This window comes from Capra hircus, chromosome 5, assembly GCF_001704415.2.
Source record: "Capra hircus breed San Clemente chromosome 5, ASM170441v1, whole genome shotgun sequence".
NCBI lineage: Eukaryota > Metazoa > Chordata > Mammalia > Artiodactyla > Bovidae > Capra > Capra hircus.
The window spans coordinates 7,246,295-7,272,407 of record NC_030812.1 but is presented as its reverse complement, the minus strand read 5'-3'; the positions used below and the strand labels follow the sequence as shown (position 1 = coordinate 7,272,407).

Sequence of the window (26,113 nt, the reverse complement as noted above, 5' to 3'; positions counted from 1 at the left end):
TATTTTCTTTTTAATTTATTGGACATGTCTAGAAAGTCTGAAAAATTCATTAGGATCTTAATAAATCATGGAAAATTAAATGCTGTGTATATGTATATAGGAATTGATATAATAAAAGAAAGAGGCATGTAAGAGTTCATAGAAAGCTGTGCCTTGACCTCCAGTGATTTCTAGCAGACGTTCCTAATTTTCAGGCAAAGTCCAAAATTACAGATACTTATTTTTCTCCTTTTTTGACAGAACGTCATACTCTCACAATGTGACATTTGTGCAATTATTTGATAAATGTTCATCTCCAAAGTAGAGTCCATTCTCCGTATTTGAGCTCACCATTATACCCCAATGCCTAGCCCCACATCTAGCATATATATGAATGAGTAAATCTTATCAGTAGTGATTATAAAAATAGTCTCCTTGGTGGGTAAAATATATGGAAGGAAGCATGGGATCACAATGCATGCTTTGGGTCTGGTTAGAAACTTGGCTCTCTAAGCAGTTATTAACTCATGTGACCTTGCTAAGTTACTTAGTTCCTCTGAACCTCAATTTGCTTATGTGCAAAAGTAAAGAAAAATATGTTCTTCACAAAATAACTGTGAGCTCAAGTACTATAATTACTAAAGGTCTGGAAAAGCATTCTCTTGAGGCTTGTGGGACTCTGGCCAATGTTAAAATGTGGGGAGTATATCTGGCTCTCTGTGCCACTTTCTTTCTTCTGTGTCCCCCAGGATCTCCTAGTTGCCCTGTCTATTGCCCATGCCCACTCACTTCCAAAGCTCAGTTTCATCTACTCCTCCACTTGGGCTCTTTACTTGTGAGCCATTGCACCTCCTTGGCCTATTCTTTAGCCTGGTGTCTATGAATGAGGGGGGAAATACTCCTCTTGACATTTTCTAAGGATTGTTATTACTTGCAGAAGAAGTTTAAATTGCTAGTATATAGTGAAATAGGAGACCCCAAGAGAGTGTACTGGCTGCCTGCCAAGGAGTCTCTGAGAGGAATGGGCGGTTAGAACTGGCTGGGAGCCAGGGTAGTCTACAGTCACACAGGTCAGAATTCACAGCCTGGCCTTTCAGATGCTGAGTCACGGAGAGCAGTTCTCTAAGATGGCTGTCCAATGCCCAACGGCAACTGGGTCTTCCTAGAACAAAACCTGAGCTATCTCAGGAATCAGAATACTTGTAGCCTTAGTTATAAAGATGCAGAGCGTCTCTCTCTAGGAAAATCTCTACAGAGCAAAAGAATATGTAGAATGTATTTCGAGAGTAGAGTTTTTCTTTGCTGCAAATAAATACAACTTACAAAGTACTTCTCAGTGTATGGCTATCTTCCTCAGTATACGAAACCTGGTATTAATTCCATTGGCTAAGTCCCCACCCTTAGATAAAAATATTCATACTTCGGTCTTAGAAACCTTTGTTTTATTTTTTAACGTGACAGTGAACATTTCTGGCTGATTTGCTCTTTAACTTTTTTTTTTCCCCATTTGTTGTTTTTAATTTAGGTCACAAGAGATAATTTTATTTATGCCATATTCTCACATTCTTTGGTGTATGTATCTCTATATTCCCTGAGTTGCCTACCATAGCAATGACAGAGCAACAGATTGGTAAAGGGAAGGAACATAGACAAGTTAGACTTCAAATAACTATAAAAAGACCCCAAGAAATCATCTTTGGTTTGTATTCACATGTATATGGTTCCAGACCTCCTGCTCTACATATGTTACAAGCCATCCATTTCTCCACGATTTGCACCTCATTATTTGTTAAAGTGGAGTCAGATTTTAACTCTAGTCTCTAGAGGGACAATCAACACTAACTGGAAAAGATTTAACTTTTATATAAATGATCAAAGAAGTTCAGTTTAAACTCTGAATTCTCTCAGGATGTCCTCTATTTTTGCACATGCTTCATTCCAGTAAAATAAAAAGCTCCAGGGATGATTCATAAAATAACTAATGAAGACTTAAGAATCAATAGTGTTCTCTAATCAAAAGGTACAGTCACAGTGGCATCATTCACTGCTTCCATGTAGAATGATATTGAACTCTCCTCAGATTGACTGGGAAAAGGAAAGGAAATGAGTATCATGAGGTTCCTTCAAACTATTCAGAAGACATTACTTTGTGCAGACCATCTGACTGTGCATTTACAAGGTCAACATATAAAAAGTACTTACTGAAACTGTAAGATAGGGCATGGCAAAAACACCATTTAATTTATTTAGAGTTCTAATATTAATATGTTAGTGCTAGCATCTGTTACTAAGAGTCTTTGTAGGTAAAAGTAGATTTCACCAATGATTACCATAAAATTTATTTCCCCATTTAAATGCACTCACTATGTGCCAAGTGCTATGCCTAGTGTTTTATCTAGGGCATATCAAACTCCACAATACTGTCACTATTTTCTCAGTGTTTGGTTGCTTCCAAAATTCATGTGTTGAAACCAATGTGATGATACTAGGAGGCAGAGCCTTTGGGAGGTGATAGGATCATGAGGATGGAGCTGGGATTAGTGCCATTATAAAAGAGATCTTGGAGAGGCCTCTCACCCCTGCTACCCTGTGAGGACAGAATGAGAAGACGGTCATCAAAAACCAGGAACCATGCTCTCACCAGATGCAGAATCTGCTGGCACTCTGATCTCAAGACTTCTCAGCCTCCAGAACTATGAGAAATGAATGTTAGTTGTTTCAGCCACCTAGTCTATAGTATTCTTGTTAGAGAAGACACAACAGACCGAGACACTGGTAATGTAGCCGCTGTGGATAAATTAAGGGTTATAGAGGCATAACAGTTTGCCCTGTATAACAAGCTGGTAGATACTTAAGCTGTATTTAAACCTGGCATCTTATAAATATTGTTCTATGAACCACTACTCTACAATTTAACTCCATCCAAGTGTCTCTCGGAGAAGGCACTGGCACCCCACTCCAGTACTCTTGCCTGGAAAATCCCATGGACCGAGGAGCCTGGTGGGCTGCAGTCCATGGGGTCGCTAAGAGTCAGACATGACTGAGCGACTTCACTTTCACTTTTCACTTTCATGCATTGGAGAAGGAAATGGCAACCCACTCCAGTGTTCTTGCCTGGAGAATCCCAGGGACAGCGGAGCCTGATGGGCTGCTGTCTATGGGGTCGCAGAGAGTCAGACACGACTGAAGCGACTTAGCAGCAGCAGCAGCAGCAGCAAGTGTCTCTGGACACTGAGCATGTTAATGTATATGGTGTCTCCCCAGATACCAGATAGCTTAGCCACTAAGTTATTATCTAAGAGTTAATAATGTAACAGTACTCAATGGTCTAACCTTAATTTTACTCTTTACTACTTTAATTTTTTACTTTTGAGAAAAGGAAGCTATTATCCATGCCATCTAAAGGAATTCAGCAATACATCTAGGTACTATCAGTGTTCAGATTTTCAATTTCACAAATAGAGGTGTTGCACATTGGTTTATATTAAAAAAATCTATCTATATGAACTCATCTTTATATGGATATACCAGTTACAAATGTGGACACAAGCAAAACTGGTTTGAATCAGCAACATTAATGAATGGTCTTATAGTTCCTGCTTTATAAATTCAATAGAAAAGAAAGAAAAATCAAGTATCTTTCTAAAAGCCGTTATTTCCTTATTGGTGGGCGGCAGTTGGGTGACAGCCGGGTGAAGGCCAGCAATCTGTCAGAATGAAGAGCAGGCCAGGATGGATGGGACATTTGTTAGATCTGGGTGTTGCGGGAGGGTGCTGAGCAAATTAGAAGGTATACTGAGGACAGTGGGAGCCAGGCTTCTCAGGTGAGAAAAGAAGGCACAAGCATGGAAAGGAGAAAGCAAGACAAAACTTTGCATGTTGATTTGGAATTGGAGGCATTATGAATTCTCTAACAGACACCTCACCGATATTGAGACAAATGCGTATGTGTGTTATGTAAGCACCTATTTGTTTCACCATTTAGGAAACATAGGGGCAGTGAGATCAGGCTTCTAAATATTATTCTTCACAAAAGAACTCAAGGCACCATAGGTAAAAGCTCAAGTTAAGGCAGTGACAGTACATGATGAGCCTAGATCAGCTTGAGCCAAAAGGAAACAAAGTTATGAAAGAATAACGGAGTGAGCGGAAATGAGTGTGAAGTGGATCCCAGTAGCCTGACTTGAGAAAATTTAAACATCACAGTAAAGAGTCGTTATCAATAGATTATAATCCGTTGAAGACAAGAGGAGTCCATCAGTCCATAAAATTTAAAGCGAAGGAGAGGGATAGAGTATAGGAGAAGGAAAAGGAAGAGGGGAAAGAGGAGAAAAATAAGAAGGGACATTATTTTCTAAAAGTTGAATGGCAAGGCATGCATACAGATGGAATTAGAAATCACATGACATCAATTGGAGTAAATGACTAAGTTCAAGAAATCTCAATGCGTGCTAAAATCCTATGGGTGAAAGTGGATCAAGGAATAGAATTTTTATAGAGTCTCCAAACATCTTCCCATAAAAATATCTGTGAAATAGAAATGGGGCAAAATAACTATAGAGTAGAAAACTAGCAAACAATATCTCAAACAAGTGATCAAATTCAACATCACTAAAATGGTAAATATTAGTATTATTGATACTTGAAAGGAAGGAAACAGAAAAAAAATCCAGCATCATTTCTGTGCCATTCTAGACAAAAAGTATATTTGTGGGTCTAATCATGAGAAACTATCATCAACCCCACGCTAAGAAATAGTCTATAAAATGCTTGCTTTCAAGGATTTCCCTGGTAGTCCAGGGTTTGAGACTTCATGCTCCAAATGAAAGGGGCTCCAATTCAATACCTGGTGGGGGAAATAAGACCTTACATGCTGTGAAGTAAATATATATATATATATTTTCCAAGAAAAGATGAAATATAAGAAAAAGAAACAGTAGTGGTTTGGTTGGGCAATCTGGCACTGAAGCTTATAAGCTAAATATAGAAAGGGCAGTTTACCAAGCTTCTCTCTGAAGAAATGCCAACTCATGACCATCTTCAACACAACAGACCCTCTTCTAGCATTAGCTCTGTTTTCCTGCTTAAAATACTCCTGTGTGAGGGAAGCTAAACTGCTACCCTCTACCCTAGGCAGATATATATATCAAATTTAGCAGAGACAAGTTTGCAAGGCAAGCTTTCAATAAGCTTTAGTTTGGGCTGATGACCAATTATGCCCAGTTCACATAAAACCACAAGTGCAGCGTACGTAATCCATAATAATAGCTTCAGGGCTTACAGAAGTTTTATCTGCAAGATGGTTAAATGCTTCACATCAACCTTTGTAAACTCACAACCTCCTGCTCAATATACTGGTTCAACAAACAAGTTAAACTTAAAACCATATAAGTAAGCATTTTTAAAACTAAGGTTTTGCATTCTTTGCCTTTCAGAACATCGTATATTCAGGTGCCAATTTTCTGTGTCACTTTCTAGGCAAATCTGAGATCTCCAAAATCTTGTTAAAACCTAAATCTTTCCCCAAAACCCCTAATGTTGTTGTTCAAGACACATTATATCAAACAAAAGGAAACCTCTAAATTCAGACCTTCTTAACCTGATTTTATAAACCAAGGCTGTGTAGAAGGTTTCTGCTTATATTTAATAGTTAATCAAAGGGTTTAAGAAGCACACTGATTTTTCTCTCAGTTTAACAATATTTTGCCTTATCTAAAGATTGAGTTCAGTTTTTTTTCCTTTGTGAAATGTCCCCCCTCCCCCGCCCGATTCTCTCTCTTTGCCTTTAGATGTTTGCTCTATGTCCAAAACACTCTTTTCTTGACATTTATCACAAATGGTCAGAAAATAACAAAAAGCACATAGATCTCCTCAAACTCATAAGTTATGAATCTGGTTAATGGCTATTTTGAACTTTATTGGGTGCTGTTAAAAATACTGAGGTTTAGAGAAAATGTACAGGTCTTTCATGCCTCCTTGACTAACTTTACTATTCATGTATCTTTATAAGCACAAAAAGCATAGCTGTGAAGTAATGAAAGTAAAAGAAATAGAAGAAAAAAATGACTCATGGAAAGAGGGGAGGCAATTTTGAAGGTCCCAAGGAGCTAAGGTAACAATTTTTGAACTCCAGGCAAGGAAAACAAGTTTGAAGACTGTAACATAGAGGGTAGACGCCAAGAAAGAAGAGGAATATGGAAAAGCAAGCTTTTCTTCTTAAGTATGTTCTTACTCTTTATCTCTCTTTTCCTCCTATAATCAGTACCTCTAACTCAAGTTTAACAAAGCTGACTCTGAAAGTCAGTAAATGTCTCCTTCATCCAGCCACTGACCCTGGTATATCCTCCCTGACCTCTTCCACTAACAATTTACTTACATAAGAAGACAAAGTACATTTTCAGATTGTGCCGCACACTCATGCTCTCAAGCGCTAGACGACACACTCATACAGAGTCTAAAGTTTTTGACATTCAAGAGTTTCTACTACAATCAGGCTGCAATCAGTCTTTGTTTTCTAGGAATACAGATCTTGCCAACAACCTACATATCTAGTGTTGATCTTGTATATTTGGCTCCTTTAGTCTTACATTTCCTTTTCTGTCCCTCTCATCTCTAAATGTCCAACTCTCACTTCTCTTTCAGAACCCAGCTTAAGCGCTACTTTCTGATTCCAACAACTAGCAGTAATTTTCCATTTTTCGAAGTCTGAGTTGCCAAATCCGGTTCACTACTGTGTTGTTTTTTTTTTTTAAACATTTCCTGCTTCATTCTGTGGTTACATTTGAGTCAGTCTCTTTTCTACTACACTGTGGACCATAGAAAGAAAAGAAATAACATATGGGATGTGTGACATTTCACTCTGACCCTGATACCTTAATAAAGTAAAGCTATTTATCAGGGAGTCAGAAGTGGGGGGGAGGGGAGATACATGAATGAATGTCCTAAAGAGTAGATATGGTTTCATTTTGTAAACATTTTAAAGTTGTTTATATTTCAACTAAACTTTACCATTTATAGGAATAAAAGACTTCTGACTTTTTCTTATTCCATTGTATATTTTTGGCAGTGTTTCTATTCCTCTGTAGTGGGCGAGTCTAAGCCATGATGATGGTGTTTCACTCAATTTTTATTTGGTTCCTATTGCGGGAGGCTTGTCTTGAGCAATTATGCTATCAAATAAAAATAGACAAGACTCTTGTTTTTCAATGAGTTTATGTTATAGTTGGAGGTGGCTGAATTCACTCTTGTCAATAAGTAAACCAGCAACAAAAAAAACAGGGGATGGTGATAAACTATGAACAAAACACAAGAGGACAATATAGCATACAGTTCTGGCAGGAGGCATTGTGAGTGTTCCTTCAGATTAGATAGCTGAAGATAGACTGTGTTAATAAGCACCATGTAAGTAGAGCTCTGATGAAAAGGAGGCTGCTCTGATCCAGGAGAAACTCCTCACATGCAGAGAGAATATCTATGACAAAGTCCCCAAAGCAGGACAAGTGAGTCTGCTGAGAACAGAAGGAATGGAGGGATGCAGGGACTGTGGTTTAAGGGCTAGATAGAGGCGAGATGGTGGCCAGATTGTGTAGGAACTTGTAGGGCTTGGTAAGAAGCTTGGGTTTTACTACATGTAATGGAAAGCCAACAGATGGTATATGAATTTAAACGACATAAAATTTATTCTTTTAGAAGATTAGAGTCCCTGTTGTGTGAAGGATATTACTGGAAAGAGCCAACAGGAAATGCTAGAAGATTCACTGGAAACTAGGTGAAAATTGGTGGTACCATGACTTGCCCCAAGGGAAGTAGGGTGGGAATAGAAAGAAATGTACAACTAAGGGATGTTTTAGAGAAAGAGACAATAGGACTAGCTGAAAATAAGACATGTTGGGAAGGAATGATTGAAAGAGAAAAACGAAGTATGGATTCATTCTAAATTTTCTTCCTAGTTTCCCAATGAAGTAATCATGGGTTCTAATCTCTAGTTTCTAGCAGTTTTGGTTACTAGCATTTACATGTTACTTAGCAATTTGCCTGTTATTTTTTCCATCATGCTTTGATTGTAAAAATGTCAAGTTTGGATGACGCCATAACATTCTTCCTTCTACCTGACAAATTCTAACTCATCTTTTAAGTCTTATCTGTTCTTTCACCTTTTCTTTAAAGCATACATTGACTCCACCCTCACACAAGAGTCAGGACAACTCTTCTACATTATTTGTTGTACATATTTCCATGAGAACAATGATTTTTTTTAAGTTCTTGATCAAATTCTTATCATTATCACCAGTATACTGAACCCCCACAGAACAGAGACTTTTTTACTCTTTGTAACTCTTATAACACAGTATTTTCAGAATGAGTAATGAGTACATAAAAGAAAAAGAAAAACTTTGGTGATTTTCTTTTACTTAAACTATGGAAACTGGTCACTGTATCACTTAAGAATCTTCAGTAGTCACCTTAACACTTAAAAAGACAGCTTAATCCATTCGTACAGGTCTAAATACTGGAAACTTCTTACAGTGAATTCAAATCTTTTTCAATTTTTCATCTTGATTTTAGTGCTATCCACACATTAAATGGATAACGTATGCCAAATTCAGAACTACTTTTATCACACTGTAGTGATAAATGAGCTTCAGGAACTTAATATAGAATATCCTTGCACTATACAGGAGTACGTCTAATATAAAATTCATTAACTTCTAAAACTCAACATTATATTTATAGGACATTGAACATTCAATTTGCAGTAAAGAATATTATGAAGCAAATATAAAGTCCGCAAAGGAATAATTAATAATCAGCATGACCTAGAAGTAGACTGAGAACAAGGAAACGTATACATGACCCATCAATCTTCTCATTATATAAAGGCTATTTAATTTTCTTTAAATATCAAATATATGCATGTTTATACATATAGATATATATACACAAATAAATATGTGTTTTGAACTTATTCTACTTAAAAGCAGTAAAGTATTTCCCATTATAAATGAATTCTGATGGAGATATCTGCAAATCTGCTATTGACATTTTCCCAGCCAGAATTTCCCTAGTAACAATATCTCCTAGTTCTGCAGGTACAGAAAGAACTGCAAAGCAAAGGAGAGCACACTAGATTCAGGCGTATATGGGTTCAAAGGCAAACTCCTGCTAGCCCTGTGACTTTAAGGGATTATCATTATTCTGCCTTGAAATTGCTGCTTCTTCATCCCTGTGAAATGCTATTATATCCCTTTGTCATGGGTTTATGACACAGTTTAAATGAAAAAAAAGAATATAAATTTTGTAATAGAGACTTGCATTAAGTAAGCACTCAACAAACACCATCATAAAATAGTACATTATTACTATTATCTTATCAAATGATTAGCAACGCTAGGAAATTTTCCAGGAAAATTTGTAAATGGTGTTGGAGTAGTCAGAGTTGAAAAGACATTGGGGTCACAAAAGCCATATGATGTGACTCTACAGCTTTCACTGACCGTTATGAAGCTTGAATACTGTCTACTCTAAGATGATTTATATTATCATTAATAAAACTATTCTGAACTTATAAAACACTTCAAGCAACCTTTGCCTCATATGTAGACTATGATATGACATTTCTGATTCAATGGTTTTATTTGTTTTCAATTACTTTAAATTACTGAAAATAAAACACAGAATTAATGACATTTATAAGCAATTTATTCTGAATCTGGCTCCGTGCTTAAGTCTTTACACAAGATTGTCCTAATTTAATTTTTAAAACAACCAAATGAGGTAGATATTCGACCACACTTTACAGTTTCTACAGGTTAGAAACTGAAGTCTGGGGAAGGTCATTTACAATGTGGTAGGTACTGTTCTTAGCCCTGTATAAGGATCAACTCATTTAACCTTCAAACTGCCTTATGAGGAAGCTTCTATTATTACTACCTCTATTTTACAGATTATAAAAACTGAGGTCCAGAGTCTTTAAATGTATTACATGATCAATAAATGATGTCATCAAGATTTCAACCCAGGGAACCTGGCTCTTGGGGCCACTGTCTCAATAATACAAGGCGCTATTTCTGAACCTTGGTACAACACACAGACTTGACAGCCTGAAATCCTAGCTACTTGGCTATATTACCTCAGGTTTATAGCCTCCATTTTAAAGAGTGCAAACAGAAACTGAAAGAGGCTGGAGAATTTGGCAAAGTCACACAGCTGATTCACACTTTAACCTCTAAACTATGCTGCTTCCGCTTTTAAATAGCAAAGGCTATACTTTCAAATGGAAATCACTAAATCTGTACCCACTGGATATGTTATTGCAAACAACCCAAAACATCTGCTGCTACTTACAGAAAGAAGCTTGCTAAATTGGTGGGTATGTCCTTTCTGCTTAGATTTATACTTTCTTGTTGAAATTCATCTGTGGTGATTTGAAATGAGGGACATTTTTACGGAATATACTTGAGAGCCACAAGTGTGCTGAGTGTGGCATATTTCAAACGTTATAATTTCTTCTTATGTTGTTGAAATGTGGATTATGATTCTAACATCTTAATTTTTTTTTTTTTGGCCAGGTAGGGTCTCTGGAGTTAAAAGGATCTGCTGACTCCCGCTGTAATGAGGGTGAGGCAGGCATGACCTAGAGCGGTCCCACTCAGCCACTGGTCAGCAGCCCAGTGTGCCCCTCCCCCCGCCCCGTATAAAAAGAGTCTGAATTCCGACCGAGGGAAGATGGGTTTTGAGACACTAGTCTGCCATCTTCTTGGTCTGCGGCTGCTGCTGCTAAGTCACGTCAGTCGTGTCCGACTCTGTGTGACCCCATAGACGGCAGCCCACCAGGCTCCCGTCCCTGGGATCCTCCAGGCAAGAACACTGGAGTGGGTTGCCATTTCCTTCTCCAATGCATGAAAGCTAGCTTTCTGATTAAACTCATTATTCCTTGAGCCAGCGACCCGTCTCTGGATTTACTGCCCTGCCTTGCAGCCAGCAGAGTGAGCTTGGGCTCCATGACACCACGTGATTTGAATACAACAGTTTTAAATGGATCATTGTTATTAGTCAGAAGAGCAGACTTACATAAGGTAAGCTAAGATCTGAAATTCGGTAACTAAACATTTGTTTGGATGAGTACATAAATCTCTGGTGGGAGGTGGAGGGGGTGGGGATCACTTAAAGCACTTAGGTTTTTCAGGGAGAGAAAACAAAGCATTTATAATTATTTTCTTTACTTAAAAACTCATATATGCAATAAATTTAATAAAATTTGAAACAATATAGTCTTGATCATTTCCTATTTGTAGTAAATGCTACATCCTATTTTTCCTGTAGATAAACTATTCAACTGCCAAAATCATAGGCATTATTCCTCTCCAGTAACCTCTTCACTGAATAGACAGGGAATGAAAATGGTGACACAGCAACACTGAAATTTCTAACTCATTAAAACTTACCACAAAACAACAGGCAAAACGTATTCTTTTTAGAGCTGTATACTAGGATTTATATTTGAAAATATAGCATGTGCTATATATTTTAATACATGAAAACTAAAATATAAACAAAAAGTTAAGTATAAATATAATAATTGCATAGATCATTATTTGTACCTAGAAACACAGGCTTAGCTGTGGAAAGTTAATATACATTTTATGTTGGGAAAACAATGCCTTATAAACAACATATAACAAACGTGTACAAGGTGCTGGAATATATAATAAGCATCTTATATGCATTATGCCTGCTATTCTTCCCAACTCAGCCAGTTAGATACTATTCCTCTTTGACACTTGAAAATAATGAGATTAAGGATATTAAATTCATTGTCCAAAGGCATATAGCTGCTAAGTGGCAGACCTGGCTATCAAATCTACATATGCCTGATTCTAGAACCTGCACCCTTAACCATTTACTTTCTCCCATGGGTGAAATATCCCTAAACTCCATAAAAAAAGAATTATTTTAAATAACTAATAAAATTATTTTGAATGACTAATAGTAAGAGGACCAAGAAAAAAGTCACGGCACCTGGGTTCTCTTTTGCCTTGAACAACGAGTAGGTTCACTTTCAAAGGCCTCCATTTCTTGAGTAGAGAGGGGAAGGAAAGGGGGAGGGGGGAAGGACAAGAGGACTAGCAGACTGGATATGGGAGATTTTCTCTTAAAATGTGTCACTGTGGGCCTCTAACTTCAGGATGAACCATTGTTCCACAACGACTATGTGAAACAGGACTCTGCAACCTCCCTCAGGACACTGAGTACGCAGACATGTCATTGTTTAAAGCTGTGGAGAAGAGAGGCCACCTTACCTATAGATGAATGGAGCCACAGTGGCGGTATTTGGGTGGCTGTGTTGCTGCTGCTGAGGGAGTTGGACAGCACCATTTCCCATGCTCTGCCCACTGCCTTGCACCACTAAACCAACAGAGGAACCCGCCAGAGAAGCATGGCTGGTTTCCCTTCCTTCCAAGGGAGCAGGGCAACTGGATGTGCTTGCTTTCTCAGTGGTTATGGGCTTAGGGAAGGACTGGGAAGGGCTTCCCTTGGTAGTCCTGAATTTTTCAGACTCTTTGCTTGCTGAGTTGCCAGGTGAAACAGTCTGCTTTGCTGTTGGCACCTTTGAGCCTGGCTTTGGAATTCCACTGGAAGAGGGGATTAAGCTTTCCTTCTTGGCTGCTGTCGTCTTGCTACCCTTTGGAATTAAGCTTGCAATTTTAGAGGTCTTTTTTGGAGCCATATCCATCATCTGATCTTTCTCGTCCTTGGCCAGCTTTTCAGTACAAACTTTACTTTTGTCCCTGTTCTTTTCCTCTTTTTCCTTTGGCTGTAGCAAAGACTTTTTATTGCTGAGATTTTTGCTTCCAGCTTTTGGAGGGGTTAATTTCGGTGACACTTTGGGGCTGCTGTTTGTTGAGCCACCGCTATTGAGACCACTGTTCAAACCTTCCATTTCACCAGATTCAGAAAAGGCATCGTCTTCCTTCACACCATCACTGGGTCCTGAACTGGCCGACTGCGGGGGCCGTAAAGCAGTCCGGGCATTGACCAGCTTGAATTTCTCAAGCATGGATTTCTGTCCTGAGGGAGCTGTTTTGACCCCTTCTGAGGCAGGGGGCTTCAGTCTGTCTGCAGACGGTGTGGGAGAGGTGGCTGGGCTTGCCTGCTTCACGGTGAGCATGGTGGAGGTGGCACTGTGCTTGGCATTCATGGACTTGCTGCGCCATGGCTTGCTGGTGCTCGGGGAAGGGATGGCTGAGGCAGGGGGCTGCTGCCCTGCAGTTCCGGGAGGCTGCATGTTACCATTTACCCCTGAAGATGGTTGAGGTCCTTTGGAGGAATCTGGACATGGTTAAGAACAAACATTTTTAAAAGGCTGATTAGTTTTTGATCATTTATATCAAGCTACTTTTTGAGGGCTATAAGAAAATAAGGCCTATTGTCATATAAGTACTTACAGTACACTAGTGTTAACTTACTTTCCACTCAGCAATCTCATTATGATATGAATTTTTATATGACTATTACAACACTGATGAATGCTAGATTAAAAGTCTTAAAAAGCTAAACCAAAAAAAAAAGATTTTATAATATCATATAGAAGAAAAAAATGAGTTTGGAGTTAAGAGATCTCAGCATAAATTTGAGAACTATATAGCATTTAAGAACCATATAATTCTGGTCATGTTATTTACCTGAAGTTTCATCTACCATAAATACCTCCCTCTTCCATCCTCTTTTTCTGAGAAATGGAGTGATAAAAAATTAAATTATCTATTTATGTAAAAAAGGCAACAGTGATACTGTTAACATACTAGATATTATCAAATTAATGCAAAGTTGTCTTGATGAAATGTCCAAAGGAAATAGTTTACTAAAGAATCTTTTAATAATATTCCAGGATTGGAGTCATTAAACCAGTTAAATATTAATAAATATAAAACTACAATGCTTTCACTTTTCACTGTTTTCTTCAAGGGTATCAAAATGCATGATAAAAACATGTAATTAAGTCAACTGGTATAGAATACTTGTCCTACCTATTTTTCAGAAGAAAAATGTACATAAAAAGTTAATAAAGAAGTTAGAGACATGAAGAGAGGTTAAATTGCTTATCGAATTTTTGTATGAGTTAGGTTTTCTTTTTTAATGAATATGCCTAAAATAATATAGTAGATTTGTGACATTTCTATTAATAAAAACAACTGTATAGAGAAATGTGGGCTTCACTGGTGGCTCAGCAATAAAATATCCACTTGCAATACAGGAGATGCAGCAGCAACCGTAGGTTCAATCCCTGGGTTGGGAAGATCCCCTGGAGAAGGAATCAGCATTCCACTCCAGTATCCTTGCCTGGAAAAACCCACGGACGTAGGAGCCTGGCAGGCTATAGTCCGTGGGGTCACAAGAGTCAGATATGATTTAGTGACTAAAACAACAACAGCAAATAGACAACTATTTTATATTGAATTAGTACACCAACATTGACTCCTAATTCTCACTAAGTTTCCTACAATTCCACATTTCAACTATAAAAATTGGTGTAATTCTGTGTTTAAAAATGCTTCACTAAAATGTAGTAGTTCACTGATAACCCAAAACACTTACATGGTATATTTAAATTTGAAAGCATAGGACAATACATTGATTTTTTTTTTAACAGTATTTAAAGTCTGTTATTGTGTCCATTTCTAGAATATTTGTAAGGTTCCATTTGGTTTATAAACAAATAGTAAGATATTCTTAAACAGTAGAAGTATCTGACTAATTCCAGACAAACAAGATTCAAATGTCCGATGTCTCAGATACCTTCAGTCTCTGTGAATGGATTTCAGTTCTTTACTTGTATCTGTTTTAAGTATGAAGTGAAGTGAAGTGAAGTCGCTAAGTCGTGTCTGACTCTTTGCGACCCCATGGACTGTAGCCTACCAGGCTCCTCCCTCCATGGAATTCTCCAGGCAAGAGTACTGGAGTGGGGTGCCATTGCCTTCTCTGGTTTTAAGTATAGGTTATTCCAAATTTACCTCACTTACAGATTCCTTTCAGAAACTGTTAACATTTCATTGTAATCTGAGTCATTCTCAGTAGCAGACAGAGTACACTGATTACCTACAGTTAGAAATGCCTATCAAACATTTCTTCAGAACAGCTCCTACTTACTGGTCAGGTCTCACTTTCACCTCACTTCCTCTGCAAAAAAAAAACCAAAAACATCATTTCCACCCTCCCCTCTGCTCTCCCTAGCATCAAGTCTGGGTTAGGTGACCACTCTTGTGTGCTAACTCAATCTTATCCAACTCTTTGCCACCCCATGGACTGTAGCCCTCCAGTCTCCTTTATCCATGGAATTTTCCAGGCAAGAATGGAGTGGGTTGCCATTCCTACATGAGGGGATCTTCCCAACCCAGGTATCGAACCTGCACCTCTTGAGTCTCCTGCTTTGGCAGGTATTTTCTTTACCGCTACATCACCTGGAAAGCCCCTACCATAGTTTTTTATTTCTCTTAGTATAGCCATTATAACTTCACTGTAATTGTTTCTTCTATTACATCTATATATATGGTCCATGAAAGCAAAGACCATATATTATGGTCTATATTATGCATAGTTCTATACTATGTACACAGTACCTTCTATGTGTACGACACTAAGTATCTGACACTCATTAATTCAATCTTTCCAACAACTGCAAGAAATTTTCATCATTAACCTCATTTTGCATGTGAAGAAACTGAAGCACAACGAGGTTAAGTAACTTGGCCAACATTACAAAATTTGTAAGTGACAAGTTTGAGAACTGAATTTAGCTTGGGGTTCTAAGTTAATTCTGTCAACGACTATGTCATAATATTTTCCAATGTATATAGTGCTAAATACAATTTTACAGTTTCTGAAAGTGATAAGGAATAACACTGTTCCTGGACTCTGGAAACACAGAAGATAGTCAATGTCAAACTAATGCTTGAATAGAATTGCAAAATGAACTTTATTTCTTGATTACCTGGGTTCAACTGGAAACTAAGAACACACCCAAGCAAGATGGATTTTCTCAAGTTCAGTGACTTGTGTACATGTCTGTGAATTTCACAGAGTGAACTTACTATTTCAGTGATTTTTGTCAACATCTATGGCTCTATTTTGACTATCTACAGAAATGTTAATCAGTGCTATTTAGTTCCTACGATCTCTAGGACATGAATCTAGGCACAACAGCTGTTAAAGTTTACTGAGTAGCTATATTGTGCAAAGTCCTAGATGCCCCAAGACACAAACTGGTCAGAGGAAAGAAATTGGATTCACAAAAGATGAATGGCATATACTAAGCGTTAAATGAGCAGCAGGTGGGAAGGAAAATGGAAAAGTTCAGAAGTGCACCAAGGGCTATACAATATTAAATAAGATCAAGACAAATGAGCTAAGGGAGATACACAGACATTCATGGCAGGAGGAAGATAGGATTTTTCCAGAAAACTATGTGAAAACTCATTCTATGTATTTACTTTTAAATAATATACACATATTCATATTGGGATTCAGAGTTGGAGAGAAACAAAGTACCGCCAAAGTGAAAGCATAGTCTGCTGTATTATTGTTTATAGGAACATAATGGCCTCATATTGAATTTATCTTCACTTTCTTACATTGATCCCAAAAGTTATTTGCAATATTTGTTATTCTAGAATGAAAATATTATTAGTGATTATTACGAACATAATAATGCCTACTAGCTACTAACATTTTATTGAAGGTTCTTTATATTTTCTCACATTAGCATTCACAACAACCTGATGAGATGAGAAGGGTTCCTATCTGTTTTTTCGGGCTTTTTTTTTTTTATGTACAATTTTATAATTACTTTGCCTATCTTTTTTGGGGGAAGGGCTTCTATTTCTAATACACACTTGTATAAGCCAAGGGTTTGAGGGTCTAAACAACTCATTCAGTGGTACACAGCTAGTTAGTAATTATTGTGTGGCTAGAATTGATCCCACATGTGTGATTCTAGTTCCCAGGTAGTGCTCGTGGTAAAGAACCCACCTGCTAATGCAGGAGATATAAGAGACATGGGTTTGATTCCTGTGTTAGGAAGACCTCCCCAGGAGAAGAGAATGGCAACCCACTCCAGTATTCTTGCCTGGAGAATCCCATGGACAGAGGAGCCTGGCGGGCTACAGTCCATGGCATCACAAAGAGTTGGACAACACTGAAGCGACTTAGCGTGTGTGATTCTAGAGCCAAAGCTCTGTTGTTGCTATACGATGTGTGACATTCTAAGTGTGTGATGTAAGGGTCTCAGACTTCAGTGTGTGCTTCAGTCACTGGGGATCCTACTGAATGCCCATCACTTGTGCTTTAGCAGATCTGCAGGAGGCCCTGAGATCCTGCATTTCTAACAAGCTACCATGTGATGCCAACGCTGCTGGTACAGACAGTGCTTTGAGAAATAGAGTTTGAACAGATTGGGAAATCAGGGCAACTGCTGAAATTATCAGCTTTAAAAGAATTGTTTCTTATGATAGTGTCCAAATTAGCTAAATTCATTAAACTTTCCACACCTATGCAGCATTAATCTTGTTTACTCTGTGAACTTCTGGAAGCCTGGCAAGCTCAACCTTCCCCAGACGCTTGGCAGTTTGTGGTAAGGGACCACTAAAAGCAAAAGAAGCCTATCAGGTTTTCCTAATGTCTTTTATTTCATCATTTTAGCACATACTTAGTGTGTATCTTCTGTTTCTGCAATCAGGTTAAGAAGTCAGGGGATTCCTCTGCTGCCTACCTGGGATTTTTGGTGAAGATGAGAGGAGAGGGTTAAAAAAGGACCAGTCAGGATGCTCTTTAAGAGTGCTAATGTTAGCTAGATAGACTGCTATCACCGTTCAAGTAGAGGGGAAATTCAACATCATCACGGTTGAACATGAGACAGGAGGGACTCCAAATTATGACATCTATATCCAGCCCACAGTCTCAGTCATACAACAGCTGTACAATTGTCCTCAGGTGAGCACACACAGAGAAGACACTCCTCTGAGCTCCACTCTCAGTCTGCCCCCATCTCGACACAGTCGCAATGAGGTGCTTCAGGTTTCATGAAGAGCACAATTCTCAGGTCACTGTGCATCCAGGGAACATTAGCATAATGAGTGTCTCTGGGCTTCTCACAAGAAAGGCTGCAGAACAATAGCCACTGAAATGACAGCCTTTCAGCTCTGACAGAGTAGGGGCCACCACACATTCTGCTCTCTGCTCCATTTACATCTTCGGTAGTAAGCAGCCTGGTCTCACAGATGTGTTTCTGAGTGTTGTTAACTCAGCTTCTATGAATGGTTAGCTGGGTATGGGGAAAACCACAGCTATGTACAGCACAAATCTAAAGGCATTCCTGCAACAAACTTGTAGCCTGTGTTTGCAGGGGCTCCTCTCTGCCTAAACTGTTCCTTGTCTCTGATCTCCAAAGAGAAGGGTGCTTGTACTCCTGTTCTCTTCCTCCCCTTCTCCACCACCACCAATTCCATTACAACCAATAACCAATTATTTACTAACGGCTTACTTTCTCCAGATACTTTGATATATGGTATCACTCTGAGAGCGCTAACGACACGCCTCGTTTAAATTCATAATAACCTACGATATAATTATGATTTCTACTATTATATAATGAGAAAACTGAAGCTCAGAGAAAGCAACTTGCTCCAAATCATACGTACAGTAAAATTTAGAAGAGAGACTCAAAATTGGAAACGAGGCTTATGTGACTCCAAAATTTGGAAGATTTTGATACTCTCTTCTTTCCATATGTCCGTGGCCCACCCAGAAAATCTGCCAGTACGGTTCTCCAGAAAGTCATGCTTGTCACAACAGTGAAGGGAATCAGATAACTCCTTGAAGTGTGGGTTCCTTCTTCCTCAACAAATAGAGAATATACATGGGGAGGATATCATACAAGATACTATTCAGCTAGCCATATACTATCTCCTGGGACATCCTACTGACACCATCCCTCTGAGCTGATGTTACAGAAGATTTTAATTCTTGCTCAGAAAACAGCTAAATCCACAGTTAATTTTTAGTTAGTTCATACTGAAAAAAAAAAAAAACACTTTGATGACCTGGGAAAAATGCCAATCTGTTCTAAAATTACTACACGGAGATAAATGTGGCAGTCACCACAGGCATATGGGAAGTTTAGATAAAGACGAATCTCTGGGGAAATTTGGCGGGTCAGCTTCAGAGCTTAGAGGCGTGCTGCCAACAGCGCTGCTAGCCGAGAATCGGACCGGGGAGCACCCTCAGTTATCTCTCTCTTCTTCCTCACTCAGCACTACGCTGTTCAGATGCAAACAAACCAGTTTCAAGTTACAAAGTAAGGACAAAGAGCGTGTGTACTCACTCACTCAGTCATGTCCGACTCTTTGCGACCCCATGGACTGTAGCCCCCTCCTCTGCCCGTGGGATTTTTCAGGCAAGAATACTAAAGTGGGTTGCCATTTCCTCCTCCAGGAGATCTTCCCAACCCAGGGATCAAACCCACATACCCTGCATTGGCAGGTGGGTTCTTTACCACTGGGTCACCTTGGAAGCCCAATGACAAAGCACCTCCCTTTTTAAAGTAGTCACTGTCTAGCCAGCATTGCGGTCAGTGACATGTACGGTCCCTACTAAATATTCAGATCACTGTGGAAGGGAGGAAATGATTGATCAATGTAGTCATGGTAATTAGCTTGGTAAATAATTAGATTCTCATTTTGTAATAATATACCAAAAGACTTTGAACATCTTGAAAGTAAAAAAAAAAGGAGCATTCAGATTTAAATATCGCTTGTTATCAACTGGCCCTGGTTTACCTCACCACACTGTCTCCCATAAATGATAGTTGTCAAAATGCCTCAATCATCAGTTTTATGATGACTCAACAGGAGCATGGAATGCTGACACAGGGACTGTGGAGGCTCTGTCCGTCCTGCACGCGCAGGTGTTGTGCCATATTTAAGGGGAGAGTGCTGCTTTGTAGACTACTGCAAGATTTAGGGAAGCTTCAGTTCACCAGCCAGATTCTTGAAACATACCTGATTTATGTATAAGGATGTATAATATGTGTGCACCTCAATATGTGAGCATGTATACACAGAAGACAACATATTTGTCTATTTGATCGTATCACTTGATCTGTGTACTTAATTACATTACCTCATAAAAAATCCCCAAGATTAACCTGAAGTTGTCATGTCATTATAGGTTTATATAATAATTAAGGAAATAAAGCAAAAAGTCATGGCAGAATACATAAATCACCAGTAAAGGGACATAATAAGTAAAATATATTTGCATTGCATTGAAAAGAAAATGAAAGTTCATTTTTTGTCTTATAGCAATTTCAGAGTAATTTTTAAAAAATACTTAAGAACTAGATAACGGTGTTTAAAAAAACCATGAATAATACAACAATTACATTAAACCTATAGTTTAAAAAATATCAATTTTGCTAAATTCTCTGTATCAAGTCTACCAGATCTATATTGAATGTAAGTGAAAGAAAACACCTCCACACCAGAAGCTTCTTCATTAGAATCTAGGAAAACAGAAAACAGATCTCTTTTGGAGATGTGCAGGTACCATGTAAGAATCACATGGGAGAAATATAAAGAGACAGGAGCGTGCCCTATGCTGCTGTGGCGTGTTTCCTAGCAACACAGAAAAACATCTCTCTGCTAAGAAACTCTGTCAAATAATGTGTGTTCACGGATCATAATTCAGAAAGTGAATTCCAACAGAGCCAGGAATATTTACATTCATGATAACACTAAACTGTTAAGCTGCTTTCATATTTATCGTGTCAACTTTATAAAACAATTATTAAGGTAAACTACTTCAGTCATAAAAAATATGTCCCAATGAACCACGGCCTTTTTTTCCCACAGGATCCCTGATTTCCACTGAATAGGTATTTGATTTTTCTTTAAAGCATACATTTGTCTAGAGTAATTTTATAGGCTCCGCAAGCAAACTGCTAAATGCTAGTGTCAGAATATATTATTCATTGTCAGTTTCTGAATGGCAGGTCATCAAGGGAAGAAACTTGGACTCCCCAGAGAAATGCTTCTCTACAAACAATGCTGTCTTCATTTCACCGTTTGTTCTGTGAAATTTGTCCCTACTACATTCCATTTCAACAGAATGGTGGATGGCATTGCTTTCTATTTTAACAACATTTCTATTTAGCCTTCTCTGCAAGTGATAATTAATCTATGGCCATATTCACTGATATTTTAATCCATTTGGTGAAAGGAGCACACTATTTTTTGGTTTGTATTATATTAAGATGATATTAGATGTATCATTTGAAGTGTGGTTTGTGATTCTCTACTGATTTTCCTTTATTAGATAAGTCACAAAATTCCAAATAAGCTATTTTTACCATCCCAAACATGTGAGAAGCTACTATGCTTTCAAAATTATGTTTTTAAATAAGAAGTGAAATTGTTTTAATTGTGAATAAGTCTTTACTATGTATTACAAATTCTAGAGATTCCCCAATTGATTCATATAACTCATTATTTAAGACTTAAGGAAAGTAGAAAGTACATTTTTCATTCAGAAGCATTCAGGGAGCACATTACAGATAGTATGATTATTTTTTCTAGCAAAATATGTATTAAACATAAATGTTATACTATCTAATAACTAAAAAGAAAAGGCAATTAGAATACTCAAGTCAGTACTTTCTGAATTCTGTCATTGTAACACTGTAATCTCTGAAAAATCTTGTTTAACTTTCACCTTATTTGGACATGCCCAGGATATGTATGTAAACTAGTTGGTCACAGAGATCAACTTATTATCTGATAGAATATTTTTAGATGTTATCCTACCACATCTCCATGTCAAAAAGGTTAAATAATTCTTATCCAAAAAGATGTACCACAGGAACAGTCTAAAGGATAAATTATGAACTGTTTCATATGTGATGTTTATATTGGCTTTGTTTGCTCTATAGTTTGAGATAATATTTTGGCCATATGGCTTCCCAGGTAGCACTAGTGTTAAAGAACCTGCCTGCCAATGCAGGAGACCTAAGAGACACAGGTTCAGTCCCTGGATTAGGAAGATTCCTTGGAGGAAGACATGGCAACCCACTCCAGTACTCTTGCCTAGAGAATCCCATCTCATGCCTGACAAAACTCCTGGCGGGCTACAGTCCATAGGCTTGCACGGAGTTGGGCACAACTGAAATGACAGCACGCATGCACATTTGGCAATATAAAATAGCAATGATTAATTTAAAAATGATATTGGAATTACTGACATGAAGTTGCATTCTCCATGTTAATATAAAATGTCACATAACATATAAAACAAATTCTCCAGGCCAGAATACTGGAGTGGGTAGCCTTTCCCTTCTCCAGGGGATCTTCCCAACCTAGGGATCAAACCCAGGTCTCCCACATTGCAGGTGGATTCTTTACCAGCTGAGCCACAAGGGAAGCCCACGAATACTGGCGTGGGTAGCCTATCCTTTCTCCAGTGGATCTTTCTAACTCAGGATCGAACCAGGGTCTCCTGCATTGCAGGTGCATTCTCTACCGACTGAGCTGTGAAGAAAGCCCTGTATTATATAATGCAATTTAAGCTTTATTATTGACAGTTTCAGACCATTTAATGCCTACATTTAATATATTATAAATATTTGTGAGTGTGAGATCATCCACTTTAAAGGTTTTAGTATTTTACTTTGTTGGAATTAAAAGTAATGGCTATAATTCACCAGGAAAACTTTTGCTCTTGAGACTGATGTAAGGAAATCTGGTTATGGTCAAAAATCACATAATGTGTGTCATCTGTCTCCACCTTGCGGTTATTGTAAATACTGCTACTTTTTAGAGAGGCTGAATGGCTATGGAAAAATGGGAGTATTTAGCTATCTTTGGATTTTTACTTTTAGATACCAGAAATTTAAAAAGTATTTCACTTTTAAATGACAGTTTTCTGTCAAAGTGTTAGGTCATCTAAAGCATTTCTAGGTTTCTTTGCCAATGTTACTAGTCATTTCTTACAAAAATATTATGTAACTGTAGTATCATGTAGCTAAATTGGACGCCTGAGCATTCCACTCAGCATATGTGGTCTAAGCCTGTTTACTTTCCCTTAGAATTTCACAGCACATAAAGGCCATTGACACTTTCTAGAAAAGTCACAAAATGAGGGAGATATTTTTGTGATAAGAAATTGTTGTCCAGGAGAAGTATAAGTCTTCAGAAATACTTCTTAGATTCTCAAATCAAAGATTTTATTGTCTATTTTAAAGACAAAATCCTAACTTCCAAATACATATTTTCTTCTTCTTTTTCCATTTAACGCAAGAACTGGGGATATTACACTGCTCTGTTTATAGGGGTTTAGAGTCTCCTCCCCAGTTGTGTTTTAATGGGTAAGAAAATTTCAGTAAAGTGTATAGATCACCCCTATCAATTCACCTATGGATCACCCATAGATTACCCTTGTCAATTCTGAGTAAAAGAAGTCTCATCAAATCATCCATATGAAGCAATCGGAAATGTTCTAATCAGAGCCAAAAATCTTTTGACCTGGTTGAATTAGTCAAACTAAACCTGCCAGCTGTTCTACCGCTAAGCATATTTGTCACTATTGAATTTCCTGTTGCATGGAGAGTTAAATACTACAAAGAGAAGTTTAAAAAACACTACCTCAAAATCTTGCAATATGCCCTCGTCCCTCACAGGGCCACCCTGCTCCCAACAGCAGAGGTTCTTGGTTTTCTTATGGTTTAGATGTAAATTACACATTCTCCCACTTGGATGCATGCTCTGAAGGGATATGCATCAAGCCAGAGCCTCTTTAAATACACTCTGCTCACACTACAGAGAACTGTGTATCATATAGTTAATATATAATCTGCCTTTAACACACTTCCAACTGTATCCTGTCTTCCTTATCAGTATGTGGTTGGATATTTCTATCATATACCCTTTCAAGAAAGTAAAACAAACCTGATAATTTGTCTCTTAAAGGAAAAATTAAGGTCATAATATTTATCTATCCTGCTGTTTCCAAAGACTAAATATCCTTCATAATTATGTCTTAGATTCTGATTGCTTCAAACTCAACTTCCCCAAGCACTTCAGACACTTAACTAATTTAGTTAACTAAAACTAAGGATTCAGAGACATTTTATACAAGTTTATGACTTCAGAATAAACATTCACAAAACATGAGAAGACAAAAGAAAATGTTATTTACATGCATCCAGGAGGAAATCTTTGAGAAACAGATTTTAAACATGGGGATATTACTAACTGCTTTAATATAAATGACTACATTTCCTTAAAATATTCTCCAGATAAGAAAGGTCCTGAAGAAAGCTGGAATTCAAGAGGATGCACTTAGAAAACATAAGAAAGTCCGCTGATGACATTTCCACTCCGAATGGTGTAACATTGCTCACATGCTAGATTTAGCCTGTAATTTATGAGGCTCGTAGGTTACACTTGTGCCTTTATGATGTAAGGGGAGAACACCTACCTTTTTCATTTCCATTTGCATAATTTGGAGGCTTGTTTTTGTCAATGCTGTTAAAGCTCTGACTTCTCCTATTTAAATTGGAGGCTCCCTGGACCTTGCTGCTGTTGCCTGCAGCTGGCACCCTAGAGGGACCTGGAAGCCTGAAATAGTACAAGAAAAATTACATCATTATTGTACATTACCAAAAGACATAGAACAGGAGGTTCTGAGTTGGGAAGGGTTAATGGGAAAATAATAATTTATGGAGTTCAGCAAAAATTGTTGGTTTAAGTGACAAATTGCTAAATTTGAGAATCACCAGAAAAGGCTTGTTTTATATGACCTACTCTGCCTCCAAAGTATATTAATAATGCAAGACAATTAGAAATAAAGTAATTCTAACTAAAAAACTCACACTTATCACATGCCTGATGAATAAAACTTTGCTTAAAGGGGCTGTAACAATTTTATGAAAAGCAAGGGAAATAATATTTTATTATGTTCTCAGGATATTAAGCAGCTGCCTGCAATTATTGTTAAGTTTTTTCAATGTATGGGACATTTGTTTTTATCTTAGGTAGCTGTATCTTAAATGAACTTATATGTTAATAACAAGAAGAATAAACTTACAGAGTAAACTGCAAAGAGCAAACACTTACTGAATATCTGAGCTAGTTAACTATTCTAAAACATGGTGTGGAGACCAGGGTTATGAGTTTGTTCATACTGGACCCACCTGTCTCATATAAAAACTTTCACTCGCTTGCCAAAAGTGAAGACCTGGACTTTACCTGGTTACCCCACAAGTGTGGCTAATAATCATACAGGCCATGTGACAAAAAAGATGCAAGTCTCATAAGAAAAAGATATCTGTTAGTAGAATGATAATCTAAAATGCACATGCAGTGACAGTTGCTTCCGCTCTTTTCATATGAGGAACAAGACATGAGGAAATACGTGTGGACTATCTTAAAACTGGGGAAAGCTTGGCAAGCGTTAATGTACTTAAGTTGTTTTACTTCAACTATAACTAAACATCAGTTTGGATGATTTATTTCACTGTTTAAACAGTTCCCATATTAAAATTTCAAGTATTCAGTCATTTCAAGGATGGTGCCTAAAATAGGCAATTACAATATTTTGTTTACCGTATACTGCATATTTATAATAAACAATCCACATAAAGTAAAACTAGAAATTAAGAACTAGTATTGGTATTCTAGACATATTTAAAAACATGATATTAAGCACTGCCAGCATCTTTGCTAGGCCTAAAATATGCAATTACAATATTTTATTTAGTGTACACTGCATATTTATAATAAACAATCCACGAACAGTAAGACTGGAAATTAAGAACTAGTATTGGTATTCTAGACATATTTGAAGACATGACATTAAGCACCGCCAGCATCTTTACTAGCTTTTGCTGCCACCGTGTGAACATCACTGTGTACTGCTCTAATAAATTCTATTTTAAAAGAAAAGTAACAAAATAATCTAGAACTTATAAAGGTAGCAATTTATTTTTTTTTACTGACGTCCTTTAGAAAAAGTTTAAAAAAATGTTTATATCTGTTATACTGGACCCAATATATTACAATTTCACAATCATTTGCTACCATATTCAAAA

At 37.6% G+C, this 26,113-nt stretch overlaps 1 protein-coding gene across 8 annotated transcripts in view; it reads right to left on the bottom strand.

The window, feature by feature from the left end:
- Nucleotides 1-26,113, bottom strand: part of NAV3 (neuron navigator 3) — a 619,023-nt gene that overhangs the window by 194,836 nt on the left and 398,074 nt on the right. For all 8 annotated transcript variants that reach the window (XM_013963653.2, XM_013963652.2, XM_005679745.3 and 5 more), the window contains exons 7-8: nucleotides 24,502-24,641; nucleotides 12,279-13,308 (exon numbers count right to left, since the gene is read on the bottom strand). In XM_013963653.2, coding sequence (XP_013819107.2) covers nucleotides 12,279-13,308; nucleotides 24,502-24,641 — 1,170 coding nt within the window. The remainder of the gene's footprint in view (nucleotides 1-12,278; nucleotides 13,309-24,501; nucleotides 24,642-26,113) is intronic.